The 17,282-nt window shown below is 55.4% G+C and overlaps 1 protein-coding gene across 2 annotated transcripts in view; it reads left to right on the forward strand.

Annotated features, from left to right (window-relative positions):
* Nucleotides 1-17,282, forward strand: part of SORCS2 (sortilin related VPS10 domain containing receptor 2) — a 553,507-nt gene that overhangs the window by 522,826 nt on the left and 13,399 nt on the right. For both annotated transcript variants that reach the window (XM_060106386.1, XM_060106377.1), the window contains 6 exons: nucleotides 5,496-5,616; nucleotides 6,479-6,612; nucleotides 7,376-7,504; nucleotides 10,043-10,214; nucleotides 15,221-15,407; nucleotides 16,291-16,424. In XM_060106386.1, the coding sequence (XP_059962369.1) occupies nucleotides 5,496-5,616; nucleotides 6,479-6,612; nucleotides 7,376-7,504; nucleotides 10,043-10,214; nucleotides 15,221-15,407; nucleotides 16,291-16,424 (877 nt within the window). The remainder of the gene's footprint in view (nucleotides 1-5,495; nucleotides 5,617-6,478; nucleotides 6,613-7,375; nucleotides 7,505-10,042; nucleotides 10,215-15,220; nucleotides 15,408-16,290; nucleotides 16,425-17,282) is intronic.

The following is a 17,282-nucleotide window of genomic DNA, read 5'->3' on the forward strand; positions in this document are numbered from 1 at the left end:
TAGAGGTGTGTCCTGGGGTCAGCTGGAGGGGTGGCTTAGGAGGTCTGCCCACCCCTTAGGTGGGGTTGTATACAGGGGGCATGCGCAGGATCCTGCTTTTGCTCCTGGCTCTTCAGAAGTGGCAGTTGCGTTTTTGGTCTTTTTGTACCTTGTTGTCCATAATTTGCCCCAACTGGGCATACACACAGTTATTTTTAGTCCCTTATAGTTTCTTTGTATTTTGTCGCTCAAGGAGACGTTTATCCAGGTGCCAGCACTGCAGCAAAGGGTCCCAGGTCCCAGGTCCCAGCCTATCTCAAGGCCAGCCCTTCTCCAGTCATTCCAGCCTGGCCTGCCACGTGCCACCCTCTGTCTGGGCACCAGGGACCCCAAGGACCCACAGAGCTGGTGGCCCAGGCAGACAGATCAAATATAACCAAGAGTGACATGGTTCCTTGATAACGTGAAAGATACTGATACAAAAGGGCCAGCCAGCCGAGGGGCTGGGGGCTGAAGGGTTGCTTTTGGGGTCGGTGGTGATCAAGGAGTCTCGGAGCAGCTGACCTTTGAACTGGGACTGGGCCAGTGAGACCCAGGCCCAAGGACGAGCTGTGGGTACAGAAGGATTGATGCTTTTCCACGTGAGAATTGGAACTGGGCCCCAGCTCTGGCTCAGCCCTTCTGGAGCAGACGGGCCGGTTCCGTCCATTCCCAGCGGAGTGGCTGGGTGCTAGGACCCCTCACCCTGCCCACTCGGCCTGGAGATCATGCCCAGGTCTGTGTGCCCAGCTGGAGTCATTGCCTGGGAGTGAGTCCCTGGTGAGAGAACAACTCATGCCCTCCTGTCTGCCCTTCCAGCTCACGATGGCTTTCACGCCCCTGCTCCGGCCGGCTCCCCATCGCCTGTGAAGAGCCAGTTCCTCACCCTTCCGAATGGCCCAGAGGGGCCACTCGGATAAGCCCCCAGGGGTGCCTGGCCCCCAGCCCGAGGCCTGAACTGGAAGGAAACCGCCCAGGGTGGACATTGCCCTTCCAGGCCCGCCTCTGCCCTGGGGCTCCTGTGGGTGCTCATGTGAACGCCCCCTCGCCAGGCTCCTCTGGCTGCCTGGGATGGGGGCTGGGAGCACAGCTCTGGTAAGCTCCCCACCGCGGGCCACCAGGGACCACGGCCGCCTGTGTGCCCACCGCCCAGGCTTCTGGGAACGGAAGATGGAGCAAAGGGACGTGGAAACGGTAGTGCGGACTCCTTTCTTAGGACATTTGAGACACGAGAGACATCTAAGTTCCTGCCAGACCTAAATCCAGCTTCAGTGACTCCTCCAGGGGGCCTCCTCTGCCACCAGGACTGAGGCAGCCTGGCATCCTCCCTACATCTTTCCCAGTATGGCCTCTTGCAACAAGTTCTGTAATGAGGCTTTACTGAGCACATACTATATGTTATGGGTCCATTTTTTTTAACGTTATCTCATTTTGTTCTCATAGGAAATCTCCAGGGAGGATTTATTCCCCCTTCATCTAGAAGTGCTAAAAATCTCAATAATTCTGCACCGAGGGAGTGGTGGGAAAGGGGGACCCCTCACATCAACTCTGCATGGTTCCTGGAGAGCCAGAGCTGGAAGGGGGACCCCAGAGGCTGTCCTATAAAAACTGGGTCAGGAATCATCACCTTTCTAATTCCCTAAACGCCCCACTTGTGCTTCTCCCTGCACACCTAGTTCTTCTCCTCCCTGGCCCTGGAATGAGTTAAATCCTTCAGGACATCACGTATTTATGCTCCCCTCGTGCTCTTGGAGGCTTCAGTCTGGGGTGGGCAGGGGAGGGAGGAAGACTCCAGCCTGGGCTGATGCAGGGCTCTCTGTGGTGTGGCAGCTGGACTCAGCCTGGACCCTTTGCTGGTTGACCAGTTTTCCAGGACCAGAGTCCACGGAGCAGAAGGGAAGCATCAGAAACGCCAGGGGAGACGGCTGGCCCGTGCTGGTTTTGCAGACGTTGAACAAGTCAGCTGGGTCTGAGGCCTCAGCTTCCCCAGCTGAGAAATGGGAGCACTTTCTACCCCAGGGCATTGACCTAGGAGTTTCAGGACGTCAAGCCCTTTGTCACCGCATCAGTGCTGGGTTTGGCCCCAGAAACAGCCCGGTTTTCAGCACCCATCAACAGATGGGGCATTTTATTCCTGGAACACTCTTGGCAGAATTCAGAGCCAGATGCTATAACCTCAAGTTTTTTTTTTTTGAAAAAGCATCAGAACTGTTCCTACAGGCCTCCTACTTCACTGTGCCACATCATCAGACCACTTTCAAATTCCGGTTGACACAGAAATAATTCAAACTCTGAAAGACGGAACATGCTGGCATGTTAGAATAAAGGTTCATCTCTCCAGACTGCTGGAAGTGGTCCCACTCAGACCTAGCATCCTCTCCACTCCCCCTCCTTCCCTTCCTGTCTCTCTCCTTCTCTCCCTCTCTCTGTGTCTCTCTGTCTCTCCCTCCCTTCCCCATCCTCTGTCTCTCTGCCTCTCTCTCTCTCGATCCCCCGCTGTCCTATTTCCTGCACAGTTGAGAGCATTTCCCCAGATGGTTCTTTATCCAAATCTGCCCAAAGGTCACGTCCAAGCTGACCGTAGTCACCTTTAGGGATGTTTCCCTCAGCTTGGATCACCCTTGCTCACCCTCCCGTCCCCACCAGAGGGGTGAGGGCCCCCAGGCCCTGGGGGGGATAGTGGGGCTCCCAGATCCTGCCCGGGCTGCACTAGGGGAGGGGAGTGAGCTCCTTGAAGGGCGTGGGGCTCCTCCTTAACCTGCAGAGGCTGGCCCACATTTTCCTTATTAATCGTGAAGCAATAAATAGCCTCCCTCTGGCTTTTCCTTCCTAAAACTCAGAATCAGCCAGATGACAGAAATTTCTCGAAGTATCAGCTGAGCTTTTGGGTTTCATAAAAGGCAGGACTTCAAAGACACGGAGGGGATTAGTTAGATCAAGCAAGCCAGCCTCTTTTCAGGGACTTCCCCGGCGGGGCCTGTGCCGCCAGCCGGGGAGGCTGCGTGGAGGTCACGCTCGGGCCAGTGCGTGTTTCCCGGGCAAAGCATCCCAGCCCCGTGGTCGCCAACCCGGGGACCGACCCTGGCTCCCCCGGGAGGTGGGCGGCTGCCGTGCCATCCTGAGGGGGTCCCTCGCCTCAGTCTTCTCGTCCGTAAGGTGGGAATGTTAACGGTACGTTCCGCACGGGGTTGGCGAGGAGAGGATGGAAGGTCGAGCGCGTAGCAGGTGCAGAGGACAGGCCAGCAGTTACTGCTGCTGGCACCTCCATTGTAACGTGGCTTCCAGAAGAGCGAGAGACGCGGCTCAGGCTGTGCGAGGACCCGGAAATTGTCCCTTAGAGACGTCCCTTCAGGGACCTAAGACCCTCTCTTTCTCAGTAACCAACCCAGCAGGCGTTGCTTGGGAGAAGGGGACACTGTGACAAAGAAAATCCCCACGTGGTGACACTCCCAGGGAGAGGGCTGTCCGTGTCAGGATGGGAGTCGGGACAGAGGACCGGCACGACACCTTCACACCTTCACGGTCACGGTCACCACCATCCCGGCCTCCTACAACCTCGCCATCGGAAACAGCACCTGGGGGAGCCGCTGGACCCGGCGGAGGAGAAGCGGGCCGTCCGGTCCTCGCTGGGCCACATCCATCAGCATCAGGAGAGGCCCTGGGCTGAGAAACAGCGGCAGGGGCTCTGACTTGCACCTCGGGCAGGAGAAAAGCAGGATGGATTATTCACAACCAAACACGAGCGGGCGAGAGGCCAGGGCTGCCGGCGATTGGGGAGGAAGAGTGATCTCAGAGCCCAGGACTGGAGGACGGAGAGGCGGACCACAGAGGCAGGTCAAGGCCGAGACGGAGGGAGGCTCCGGGGCCACTCGGATCAGAGGAAGCCCCTGCAGAGGCTCGGGGTCTTGTCTGTAAAATAAAGATCATGGTATCTGCTTTGGGGGACTGTTCTGGGCAGTAGAGGTAATGTGTGTGCACGTGAGAATGTGTGAGCATGTGCGTGTGCACGGGTGTATGTGCACAAGTGAGTGTGTGTTGTGCATGTGTGTATAAATCTCCTACTAAGTGCCAAGCACCCTACACAAACCATTGCTAATCCACCATCGATCCTGAAAGGCCAGTGTTATTGTCCCCATTTTAAAGCCAAGGAAACTGAGGTACAGAGAAGAATGGACCTGCCCAAGGTCACAGACATAGTAAATGGGTATCAGCCCAGGCCTACCTGGCTCAGAGGTGCCCTATGGAGCCAAAACTCCAAAACTCCTCTTCAAATATCAGCCTCAAACGTTCAGAGCCAGCCATCATATCCCCCAGAAAACACTCCAAGAGCCTTCTCAACTACTCTCCTAGAACGGGGTTTGCACCCTTTCAGACCATGACTGGCTTCCCCCAAGTATCCAGCTCCTGTCGGTGTGCGTGGAAGGGGACCAAGACCAGAGTGGGTGCTTCACCTCCTCCATCCAGATGCTTGACCTCTGATAATATGGCCTGGGTACTATAGGGTGGACTGGAGAAGGACCAGAGAAGTACAGACTGGTCTCCTCTTCTGTGGTGGTATTTGGAGCCCACATGTGAGGTGTTGGGAGGATCAGGTGGAAATCCCTTAAGCAGCAGCCTTCCCAGAGAGCGAGGGATCTGGGTACATGTAGGCACTCCACCAATGCCTGTTGAGGGAGAAGAAATGGCACAAACAAGCGGTGTGACCTTGAGCAAGTTACTCAACCTCTCTGTGCCTCAGTTTTCCTTTCTGTAGAGTGGGCTGTGGTGAGGATTAGATCAGATAGCATACACAGGGCTCCCAGCACACTGCCTGTGCTCCACAGAGGACTGGCTTTTGCAGAGCCCCCATGGTGCTCCGTCCCCTGCTTCTTCCACCCACCGATGCTGGGGCCACGCAGCAAGGACCACACTGAGATCCTTTCCACCCCGCTGCTCTGAGCCGGTGTGATGACTCGTTACTTCTCTTTGGATTGTCGGTTCTGCTTGGGGTCAAAAGGCTCTGGCCCAGCTAGGCGGAGCTGGCTTTCTGCAGAGCAGGCCTCCTGGAGTGGTCAGGTGGGAAGAAAGGCGAGGAGAAGCCAGAGAGCACAGGACGCAGACACCTGACCACGAATCATTCTGCAAAACAATTCTGCAAGGACTAGCATAGGGGCTATGGGAGGGTCCAGGCTCCTGACCCTACCGTGCTGGCTTCCTTGTCCATCGGGGGGCCAGGTGGGATGATCCGCACCAACGCCATCAACGAGCCATAGATTACATGTGATGACTGTGGGAATACTAACGCCAATGGCCAAATGCTCGTGGCCAGCCAGGCCCAGGGCAGGTGCCTGGTCCCAGGGCAGCCCAGCGGGGGCAGGGGAGGGACCGCGGGGCCCGCTGTGCAGGTGGGAACAGAGGCCTGCAGGGGAAGTGGTGGGCACCTGGGGGACGGGCTAGACTAAGGTGGTTTCCCGCCCCTCCCCCTCTCCCCTCCCCAGCGTCTTCGGCCACATCAGCTTCCGCTCGGACTGGGAGCTGGTCAAGGTGGACTTCCGGCCCTGGTTCTCCAGGCAGTGCAGCGAGGAGGACTACAGCTCCTGGGACCTCACCAACCTGCAGGTGGGCCTGGCCGCAGGCTGGGGGTGGGCAGCACGCAGGGCCCCTTCTGCCAGACAAAGTCCCCGTCCTGCGGGACCGAGGGCCCCCCTCAGATGCCCACTCCTTCTTCGGGGTGTTCTGGCCCCCTCTGGGGCCTGGGGCTGCCTGGGCCAGAGTCTGCAGCCATACTCAGGGGAACAGGTGCACAGGGCCCCAGCCAGCCTGGAGACAGGCGTGCTCGGGGTCCAGGAGTTTTCAGATCGAGGGACGGTAACAGGGCATGTGTATCATATATTAGGTAACACCCCAGTGGGTCTGGGGCAGCCCCACCCCATAATCTCAAACACATACATGTTTCTACAGCAAAATGTGTCATATTCACACAGAGAGGAATAAATGAGGACTCGAAATGGCCTCCCAGTGCAGTTCAGAGCAGGTGGTGTGGCCACAGGACAGGATTTCAGAGCGAGGGGGGGCTCTGGAATTGCTGGGGGGACCCTGCACCACGGCTCCTGTTCACACAGGTGTGGCCTCTTCTGATCATTGGCTGAGGACCTACTGTGTGTCCTGGAGGCTGCGGCTCACCCCAGCTGCACAGGGCCCACCTGGCACCCTCAGGCCTGAGGAGTGAATGCAAGGGGCCTCTTCCAGCAGCCCTGCCACCCCTCAGGGCCCAGACGGAGCCTGTACACAGTGGGAGCTCAGTGAATGCTAGGGCGGGTGGGATAGGAGCCAGGCTGCCCTAAGTTGGCCTCAGGCACGCACACCCCTCCCCCGGGCCCCGGTTTCCCGGCCCTTACGGCTGGCGGGCGAGTGAGGACCCGGCAGCAGGAGCGGTGGGAGCCCATGCAGAGTGGCCCCTCACCCTGGTCTTCCTGCACAGGGCGACCGCTGCGTCCTGGGCCAGCAGAGGAGTTTCCGGAGGAGGAAGCCTACGTCCTGGTGCATCAAGGGTCGGAGCTTCACGGCGGCGCTCACGGCCCGCGTGTGCCAATGCCGCGACTCGGACTTCCTCTGGTGAGGGTCCCACTCTGCCACGGGCCCCTGGGGCTGCCTGAGTAGCCTGGTGACCCGGCAGCCGCTGTCCCCGCAGGTGATGCCGGGGGAGGTCTCAAGAGTCACACTCCATCACTTCCCCCTTACTCTGTGCCTTAGGACCCAGCCACTGGGTCCAGCCCGCATTAAAGAACTTGTGGGCCTCGTTTCAAAACCAGGGCACGTGGCACTGCTCACAGGTGGGAGGGGAAACTGAGGAACAGGGAGGGCATCCCGGGGGCCGGCTGTACCACCCAGCCCCTTCTCCTCTGTCCAGAGACTCTGCCGAAAGCCCCCTGACCACTCCCCTGCCTCTGCTCAAGGACTCCCGTGGCCGCCTGCTGCCCACAGGAGGACGTCCGAGTTCTGGAACCTGCCTCCCTCCCCAGCCGTCCTCACCCCTCTCCGTCAGCCACCTTCACCACTGTCTCCCTACACCAGTGTTAAAGGGGCCGTTCCCTACCTGCAGTGCCCTTCCCCCCCTCTTCCCCTGACTGCCTCTTGATCTTCCATTGAGATTCAGCCCACCTCCTCCAGGCAGCCCTCCAGGACAACCAGGCTGGGCTCAGTGCTCTCCTGTGATTTGCTGGAATCCCCTTTGCATCCCTTCTCACCTGGAACGTAACTGTCGGCCTTCAGTCCTGTCTTCCCTATGGGACAGGGCCCTGTGGATCCGCTTCTGCGTCCTCAGCATGAGGCCCCTGACCCATGCTGTCTCCTGATGGCCGTTTTTCCCTCCTCCCAGTGACTACGGATTTGAGCGCACCCCCTCCTCCGAGTCCGATGCTGACAAGTGCTTTGCCAACTTCTGGTTTAACCCCCTGTCCCCGCCTGACGACTGTGTCCTGGGCCAGACCTACACCAGCAGTCTCGGGTGAGTAGCGCGGGGCAGAACCAGGGTGACCCCTTGCTTTTCTGCCTGGTGCCCATGGCTCCCCGCATGGAGTCAGGGAAAGAGAAGTCGGGGCTGAATGCCCTGTGTGCCGGGGTTCCTGAGAGCCACCCCAGGCACTGAGCCCTCGGGGCTCTCCAATCAGAGCCCATGTGGGTCAGTGTCAGGGAGAAGAGGTGCCTTGAGCTGGCTCCGAACAGAGAACAACAGGCAGAGAAGGTCCAAGGGCTCTGTAGCTCACACCTGCTGCAGAGGCTGAGCCCTTCCAGAGAAGTAACACCCCTCACCTAGTCCTTCTGAGCCCCTGCAGTGCTGGGACCCTTCCCCATTTACCAACACTGAGTGAGGCAGGCCTGAGCTGGGCCAGAGGTGCTCACACTCCCTTTAGGTCTCAGCTTGAATGATGCCTCCTCCAGGAAGGCTTCCCTGACTCACCCTGGGCCCTGAGCTTACCCTGTGAGGGCGCATATCTCAGTTATTGTCACACTCACTCAGTCGTCCCCCCGACTGGACAGTTAGCTCCACGACACAGAGCGGGTCCCTCAGTGTGTGGTGTAGTGGACTCACGCTGTACATGAGGGTTAAGTGCTCCACAGGTGTGAGCCGTTAGGACACTTTTCCTCCACCAGAGGCTGACCACATTGCGTGTCAAGGATGAATGTCATATAAAAATGTTAGGTGTGGGGCTTCCCTGGTTGCGCAGTGGTTGAGAGTCCGCCTGCCGATGCAGGGGACACGGGTTCGTGCCCCGGTCCGGGAGGATCCCACATGCCGCGGAGCGGCTGGGCCCGTGAGCCATGGCCACTAAGCCTGCGCGTCCGGTGCCTGTGCTCCGCAACGGGAGAGGCCACAATAGTGAGAGGCCCGTGTACCGCAAAAAAAAAAAAAAAAAAAAAAAAAGTTAGGTGTGTAAAGCTGTGAACCTGCCGCTTCAGAGGCCCTAAACAAGCTTTATCTAAAAGTCTCTGCTTCTCTTTGGGGAAGTTTTGAGAGCGAGTAAACCGCCAATGGACTTATGAGAAAATCCTCATTACTGCCCCTGGGGATGGGGAAGGGCAAAGCCCGAGAAGAAAGAAGCTGAAGCAGAAAAGCAGTCTTGGACCTCAGCGGCATAAATCCCATCATCCATCCATCCATCCAGTCATCCAATCATCTATCCATTTATTCCTCCATCCATCCATCATCCATCCATCCTCCCATCCCTCCAACCGTTCATCCATCATCCGTCTATCGTCCATCCATCCCTCCCTCCCTCCCTCAGGGAGCCACAGCAGCTGCTCCAGGGCACCCACCAGGGCTTGGCAAGCAGGAACTTTTGTCTGAAATGGCAGAGCCAGGACCCATATCAAGGGCAGAGGGTTTCATTTCATACCATCTGCACACTCCGGGTGCGAAGGGGCTGTGGCTGGGTAGCTCGTAGGGAGTGTATTCTCTTCCAAACTAATCACACGCGTCTTTGCATGATAAACTTCTGAATGTTCATTCAGCGGCAGAGCCGTGAGGGCAGGCGGGGCACTAGGCACAGGAGGTGGGCAGATTCAGGCACTTTGGCAGTAATGTGAGTTTTGCAGACCCAGAATCCCGGTGTCGCCTGAGGGAGCATCACAAGTGGCAAGTCTGAAGATGCCACCCGAGCAGTGGTTTTCCTGTCGCCTCCTAAATATTTACTAGACCCCGTCGGGCTCTGCCCACCAGCCCCTCCCCACTCTCATCCCACAGCTGCTGCCCACTCTGGGCTTTGGCTCCCCCCCACCACCACAGGGCCTTTGCACATGCTGTTCCCGCTGCCCAGGATGCTATTCCCTCTCCTGTTCACCCTTCTGGTCTTAGCTGAAAGCCCTTTTCTCAGGGACCAGATTCCCAGGTGCTGCCCCTCCCCAGCACCTGTCCCAGTTGCGATGTTGCCTTGATGTGGGGGATGGTTTGGTGAGGGCTCCCTCCCTCACTAGACAGTCCTCTCTGCAAGGGCAGGGCTGTGAGTGATGACCTCGTACCCCAGCACCTCGCACGTAGCAGATGCTCAGTAAATTCGTGTTGTGTGAATGAGCTGGTGAATCAGGTGTCATCTGGTCCCACTCTCTTGACGTAATAGGGAGAGGAGCCCCCGGGAGCACGTTTGCTCACAGCCATGTGGCACATCAGCAGTAAGGCCCGGCCCCCCCGGGCACTCTGTCCTCCCAGGACCCTATTTCCCAGCAAAGCCACAAAATTCCGACTGACTCCTTCAATCCTCCCCTCAGCAACAACAGCTGTTACCATTATTGTAAGAATACGAGCAGACCAAGGAAACGTCCAGTGACGGAAGCAGGGCCTGCCATTACTGGTCATTCCCTCCCCTGAGCCTCAGTTTTCCCATCTCCAAAATGGGGCAGAAATAGCAAACAGGTGGAGTCGGGAAAAGGGAGGGAGTTGAAGAATGGAGTTCGCCAAGCCAAGAGCCACCTCTTGGCGACAAGCAGGTCCGGTGGGGCAGCAGGGCCCGCCCCACCGCCGCCTGTCTGACTCGCTGTCTGGCTGCAGGTACCGGAAGGTGGTGTCCAACGTGTGCGAAGGTGGCGTGGACCCGCAGCAGAGCCCGGCGCAGCTGCAGTGCCCCCTCCTGCCGCCGCGGGGCCTGCAGGTCAGCATCCGCGGCGAGGCGGTGGCCGTGCGGCCGGGGGAGGACGTGCTGTTCGTGGTACGGCAGGAACAGGTGAGGCGCCGCTTCAACCGGGCACACGGGGCGTCGGGCGGCGCTCTCTCCGCCTCAGCGTCGGTTAGGGCAGCGTCTTTGGACCAGCGGTTCCCGAACTGAGGGAGGGGAGAGTGGGCCGGGGGGCCGGGGGCCCCTTCCCGGGGGCCCCTTCCCAGGTCCAGACCAGCACTGAAACAATGAAACAGAAAAGTCGGAAGAGAGGGCAGAGGCAGGGAGGGGACGGAGCAGCGTGCAGCAAGCACAGGCCCAGGGGGGTGTGGCTTCAAACATCTCTGTGTGTGTGTTCACCGCGCGGTGACGTCAGATTTCTGCCTTCCTGTGGGCGGCCGTAAACTTTTTGAACCTCTCCTTATACTGAGTTAGTTAATTTTGGAATCATAAGAAAAGCAGGAAGTTTTCTTAAAAAACTGTATAAATAAATAAATAAATAAATGCGATGATGCAAACCAAAACACAAAAAAACAAAAAACCCACCGTTACTTATAATCTCATAGCCAAAGACAAATTCCGTAATAGATGCTAGATAGATGGATAGGTAAGTGGAGAGACAGATATCGATGATAAACACATATAGATAGATGATAGATTGATTGATAGATAATGGATAGACATAGATACAAATACAGATGGATGGATATAGAAATATTTTGTGTCTGTATATATATATACACACATATATACATACACACAAATATATATATACACATACCTATATATAAATATATAAATTTCCTCCCCGCCTCCTAGTCTTTCTTTTTTTTTCTTTAGTACAAGTGTTACATTTTTTTCTGATTTTAAAAACAGTATATACTCATTGTAGAACTCTGGAAAATCACAGTAAAAACATAAGAATGTATCACCAAAAATCCTATTCTCCTAAGGTAGACACTGTTAATTTTTATAATTTCCTTCTAGTCTATTTAAACTAATATGCAGCATGCTTATTTTTCTGATTATAGAAGTAACAAATGCTCATTATAGAACATTCAGAAGCAGAAATTAGAAAAACTTACAAACGTGCAGGAAATTCAAAATGACAGAAAATCACAAAGCGGAGGTCAGAACCCCCTGTTCCCACCCCAGGGTCCCAGTAACAGTGACAGAGCTGGCGTTGGGTCCAGGCCTGGGGCTCCGTGTGGACAGCGCCTGGTTCACGACCCCCAGAAATGAGCTGATCCTGGGGTGGCCTCCCCTTCCCGCCTGTCCCCGTCCCCGTGACGACTGAGCCTAGTCCTGAGAGTCACGCTGCAGCCTCGGGCAGCCCTGGGGTGGTGGGGGACCCTGTTCACAGCAGAGGACGATGCAGCCCCCAGCCCGGCTTGGGACCACCCGGACCCTCAGAGGGGACCCAGCTGCCTCCCGGAGCTCCAGGACAGATTTGCAAGAAAAACGGCCGCCTGCTGCCCCCTAGAGCCCGGAGTCCCAGCAGCTAAGTCACACCTGCGGTACTCCATCCAGAGCCAGGACAGGATACGCCTGGCAGCCCACCGCCCCAGGGGGCTGGCACTCTCGGCTGCAGCAGGTGGAGGTGAGGGGGCAACACAAAGATGCTCTTGGGAGAGAGAGTCCAGTGCACACCGCTGTCCAGAAGAGGCCGCTGGCTCCCTTGTCGGAGCCTTGGGAAGGAGTGGGTGCAGGGTTGAGGTGGGTACACACACTGTTGCACACTCGTTCTCACACACACAGACACACACACACATACGTGTTCACGCATTCACATTTGTAACGCAGCCACAGACACACACACCCAACCCAGGTGTGGAAACAGCTCTGGATTTAGGGGAATCCAAGTTCTGTAAATACTTAAGCACTGAAAATAAATCTGATGGAGAACCCAGAAACAGACCCACACAAGCAGGCCCGGCTGATTTTGGCCCAGGAGCAAAAGCACCTCAGTGGAGGGAGGATGGGCTTTAGCACATGAAGAGCCGGTAAAAATGAACCTCACACCTGATGCAGAATCAGCTCAAAGTGGATCACAGACTTAAATGGAAAATGGAAAACTATAAACCTTTTAGAAAAAAGACAGAGGAAAATAGCCGGAACCTAGGGCTAGACACAGAGTTCTCAGACTTGACACCACAAGCCCCATCCATGAAGGAAATCTGATAAATTGGACTTCGTCAAAAGGCGACATTTTGCTCTGCGACAGACCCTAAGAAGATGAAAAGGCAGCCACAAAAGAAAATATTTACAAACCACATCCAACAAGGACTAGTACCCAGAATACATGAAGAACACTCAGAACTCAGCAGTAAGAAGACAAACAATCCAGTCAGAAAATGGGCAAAAGACATGGAGAGACATTTCACTGAAGAGGATGTACAGATGGCAGATAAGCACATGAAACCATGTTCACCATCATTAGCCATCAGGGAAATGCAAATCACACCCTCAAAGAGGTGTCACTGCACACCTCCGGGAACGGCCAAACTAGAAAATAGTGACACCACCAAATGCAGGCGAGGATGCAGAGAAACTGGGTCCCTCCTACATGGCTGATGGGAACGTAAAATTTATAGCCATTCTGGAAAAGTTGGTCGTTTGTTTAAAAGCTAAACATGCAACTACCATAGGAATCAGCAATTACACTCCTGAGAAATAAAGACTTACATTCACAGGGAAACCTATACATCAAGGTTCACAGCAGCTTTATTCATAACAGCCAGAATCTGCAGACAACCAGATGTCCTGGGTGGACAAGTGGATAATACATGGTGGCACGTCCATCCCGTGGGTGGTACTCCGAAATCAAAAGGAACAGACTACACACCACAAGCTAGGTGAATCTCCGGAGAACTATACTGAATGCAAAAGCTAATCCCAATGACTGCATACTTTCTGATTTCATTTCTAGAACATTCTCAAAATGACAAAATTATAGAAATGGAGAACAGTTTCTAATCCCATGGAGTCAGGGATGTGATGGAAGGGCGGGTATGACTGTGAAAGGGCAGCAGGAGGGACCCCAGTGGTGACTGAATCAGTGTGGATTCCCTATCTGTGATGTGGATGTTAGCACAGGGGGAACTGGGTACCAGGGACGTGGGGCTCCTCTGTATTATCCGTTACAATTACATGTGAATTGGCAGTTGGCTCAGCATGAAACATCTGAATGTTTTTGAAGCACTCAGTAATAAACACACACACATCTGCCTGGAAACACCATGGTGTGGGTGGCGGGTGTTGCAGTGACGTTACCGTTTTTCCTTTCTAGCTCCTTCGCTTTGCCTTTTGTATTCTCTCCTTGTCCTACATTGATACTGTATTACTTTCCTGATTATGACAAGGTGTTTTAAACAAGGAAATGTTTCAATAGTTAAACTTGCACCTGTCTTAGTTGCTTGCAGGCAGGACTCAGGGTCCCCAGGAGGGGGTGGCACCTGCCCATCAAAGCCGCAGGTCCCAACTCAGAAGCACCTTCCTCTCCCAGGATGCAATACAGGAAACCACTCCCTCTCGGAACAAATCAGACTTGAGACACCCGGCCCCCACGAGACTGCCTTTAAACGGAGAGAGCACCGGCCCATGGGTCAGCCTGCAGGTTCTGGGCTCACAGAGCCTCAGTCTTCAAACCTATAAAATGGGGATAATAGAACGTACTTGTATAAGGTCCCTGAGGCCATCACAACAGTGGCCACAAACTGGGTGGCTTGAAACAACACACATTTCTCCTCTCACAGTTTTGGAGGCTAGAAGTCCAAAATCATAGTGTCAGCAGGTCTGGGCTCCCTCTGGAGGATCTTCCCTTGTCTCTGCAGCTTCTGGGGGCTCCAGGCATCCCTGGGCTGTGGCCGCATTCCCTCCAGCCTCTGTCTTCACATGGCTTCCCCTGTGTCTCAAATCCCCTTTCTTTTTCTTATAAAGACCCCAGTCATTGGATTTAGGTCCTATTCTAATCCGGTGTGACCTCATCTTAACTAATTACATCTGTAAACACCCTATTTCCAAAAAAGGTACATTCTGGGGTTTCAAGTGGACTGAATGGAGCGGGGGCAGGGATGGACACTATTCAACCTATTACACCATATTTATGAAGAAAGTTAGATGAACATAATTTACTTAAAAGTATTCTATCAAGTTTTAAGGTTTGGCAGGGGTAAAATAAGAGGATTGCTAAACAGTTAGTGATGACCCTGCTTCGTTCTGGATCACTAGGAAATGGTTTTCTGGGTGTTCCTGCAGCAGGGGGAGGGATGGCAGGAAGGGACGATGTGGGGTGGGGGAGGGAGGGAGAACATGAGACTGAATATGAGAACTTCTTGTCAGAAATTTGAAAAAGTTATTGTTCCCTTCACTCAGTTTCCTCCCCACGACTCTATGAGGAAAATACGGTTATTGGAAGGATAAGGCTCGTGGCGGGAGTATACGGATGATTGGACAGCTTGTGTGGGTGGGGAAATGCCTGGAAGAGGCAGTGGTGGGTGGGAGCCCCTTCCTGCACAGAGCCCATGCATACGAGCATCACTCCTGGCACCGCATAGAATGAGATAAAAGAAAAATGCAGGAATCGCAGCATCAGAGAGGGAAAAATAATGTTTTCTTAATTTCCTGGGAGACTAAGCGTCTTCCTACACACACACATCTTCCTAGACGTGTTACTGAAACCAACCAGCATGTGCTAGGCCCCTTCCCGCCCTCCTGGCTCCTGGCTGAGGCCTCGGTGGGTCTCCCTGGCCCCTATCCCCACCCCTGCACTGCCTCCCTGCCCTCACCTGTGAGCCCTGACCCCTCTCCCTCTCTGCAGCTGGGTGATCTTTCTAATGCAAACCTGGCCCTGGCCCCTGCTTCCACGCACCTCCTACAGCTCTCAGCCCAGCCCTCCAGGCTGGGAGCCCCAAGGGCAGAACAGATCTGGTTCCCTGGGGTTCCCTGGGGTCCCCAGGCCACTCACTTTGAGGAAAGGAGTGAGGGAATGAACAATTAAATGAATGAGTGAATGCCGCATCGCTGGCCCCCAGCTTTGCAGCCACTCCTAAGTGGCCCTGTGGTGTTTCCCGCAGGGCGATGTCCTGACCACCAAGTACCAGGTGGACCTGGGAGACGGCTTCAAGGCCATGTATGTGAACCTCACGTTGACCGGGGAGCCCATCCGGCACCGCTATGAGAGCCCTGGTGTCTACCGCGTGTCTGTCAGGGCGGAGAACATGGCGGGACACGATGAAGCAGTGCTGTTTGTCCAGGTCAACTGTAAGTCTGTCGTCCCTTTGAGGCCAAGTGTCTCTCCCTGTGACAGAGACCTGGTTCTTGGGGAAGCACAGGGAGCCCAAGGGCAGAGAGGCAGGCAGGCTGGCTCGAGTCCACACCCATGGTGGTCTGTGCAGCAGTGGGGATAGTGGTGATGGTGGTGGTGGTGATGATGGTGATGGTGGTGGGGATGGTGATGGTGGTGGGGATGGTGGTGGTGATGATGATGGTAATGGTGGTGGTGGTGGTGGGGATGATGGTGATGGTGGTGGTGATGATGATGGTGGTGGTGATGATGGTGATGGTGGTGGTGATGGTGGTGGTAGTGGTGATGGTGATGGTGGTGGTGGTGGCGATGGTGATGATGATGGTGGTGGTGATGATGGTGATGGTGGTGATGGTGGTGGTGATGATGATAGAGATGATGGTAATGATGGTGGTGATGGTGGTGGTGGTGATGGTGATGGTGATGGTGGTGATGATAGAGGTGATGGTGGTGATGATGGTGGTGGTGATGGTGATGGTGATGATGATAGAGGTGATGGTGGTGATGATGATGGTGGTGGTGGTGTTGATGATGGTGGTGATGGTGGTGATGATGGTGATGATAGAGGTGGTGGTGATGATGGTGGTGGTGATGGTAGTGGTGATGGTGGTGATGGTGGTTGTGATGGTGGTGGTGATGGTGGTGGTAATGGTGATGATGATAGAGTTGATGGTAATGGTGGTGATGATGGTAATGATGGTGATGATGGTGCTGATGGTGATGATGGTGATGGTGGTGATGGTGGTGATGAGGTTGATTGTGACACTGACTGATAGCAGCCTGTGACATGGCCAGCGCCCTGATGCCCTCTAACCCCTAACCTTTTTCTGGCCCCTGCAGCCCCCCTGCAGGCACTCTACCTCGAAGTGGTTCCTGTCGTTGGCATCGACCAGGACGTGACCCTCACAGCTGTGCTGCTGCCCCTGAACCCCAACCTCACCGTCTTCTACTGGTGGATTGGTCACAGCCTGCAGGTACGCTGGCCCAAGGCCCCTGGCAGTCCCTCCTTCCCACAGGCTCCCATCTGGGGTGGAGAGTGGGGCAGGCCCCACCCTCCATACTGGGCAGGACACAGTGTGTGACACCATGGAGGTGAGGAGAGCACACACCGACTCTTCCTTCACCCTGAGCATCTGTTCAGGGTCCGGCCATGTCTGAGTGTGGTGGACGGGGGATGAATCGGATCAGACCCTGCCTTTTCCTAGGGAAAGATGTGGGAACATAGTAGGTGACCTAAGTTAGTGTGTGACAGGTGTCACAAAAAGGAGACAGGTGACACATCTGAAAGTTCCAGAAGAGATCAGGCCATTTCTAGTTATAGCACGGGAGTAGTCAGGGAAGCCTTCATGGAGGAGGGGGTCCCTGGGGCTGGACCCCACCTCAGAAGCCTCACCCAGTGCTGTGGGTTGTATCATGTGGGCAGTGGGGAGCCAAGGGAAGATGCCTGGTAGGAGACCCTGAGGGCCTTTGCAGGTGAAGCTGCCCACCCTTAGGCTGGGGGGTGCCTCAAGACCCAAAGGGGGATCCTTCATTTATTCAGCAAACGACAGCCCTTCATCGCCAAGCAGAAAGCCCCAAACAACGGCTGAGGGCCCAGACCGGGAGGGGCCCTGGGCTCCAGACTGTGTTTCCCTGGCATGGGGAGGGTCGAGGAAGGTGCTCGGGCTCCGGGTTCGAATGGTGACCCAGCCCCTTGCAGCCGAGCTCTTGGGGCCGGTCGCTGCACCTCCCCAAGCCTCTGCCTCCCCGTCTACAAGGTCCGAGGTAATAGTGAGGCCCAATCGGATGTGTGTGCCCACCCCACAGGGTGGGTGCTGAGCCGGCTGCTGGGG

Source organism: Mesoplodon densirostris, chromosome 1, assembly GCF_025265405.1.
Source record: "Mesoplodon densirostris isolate mMesDen1 chromosome 1, mMesDen1 primary haplotype, whole genome shotgun sequence".
Lineage (NCBI taxonomy): Eukaryota > Metazoa > Chordata > Mammalia > Artiodactyla > Ziphiidae > Mesoplodon > Mesoplodon densirostris.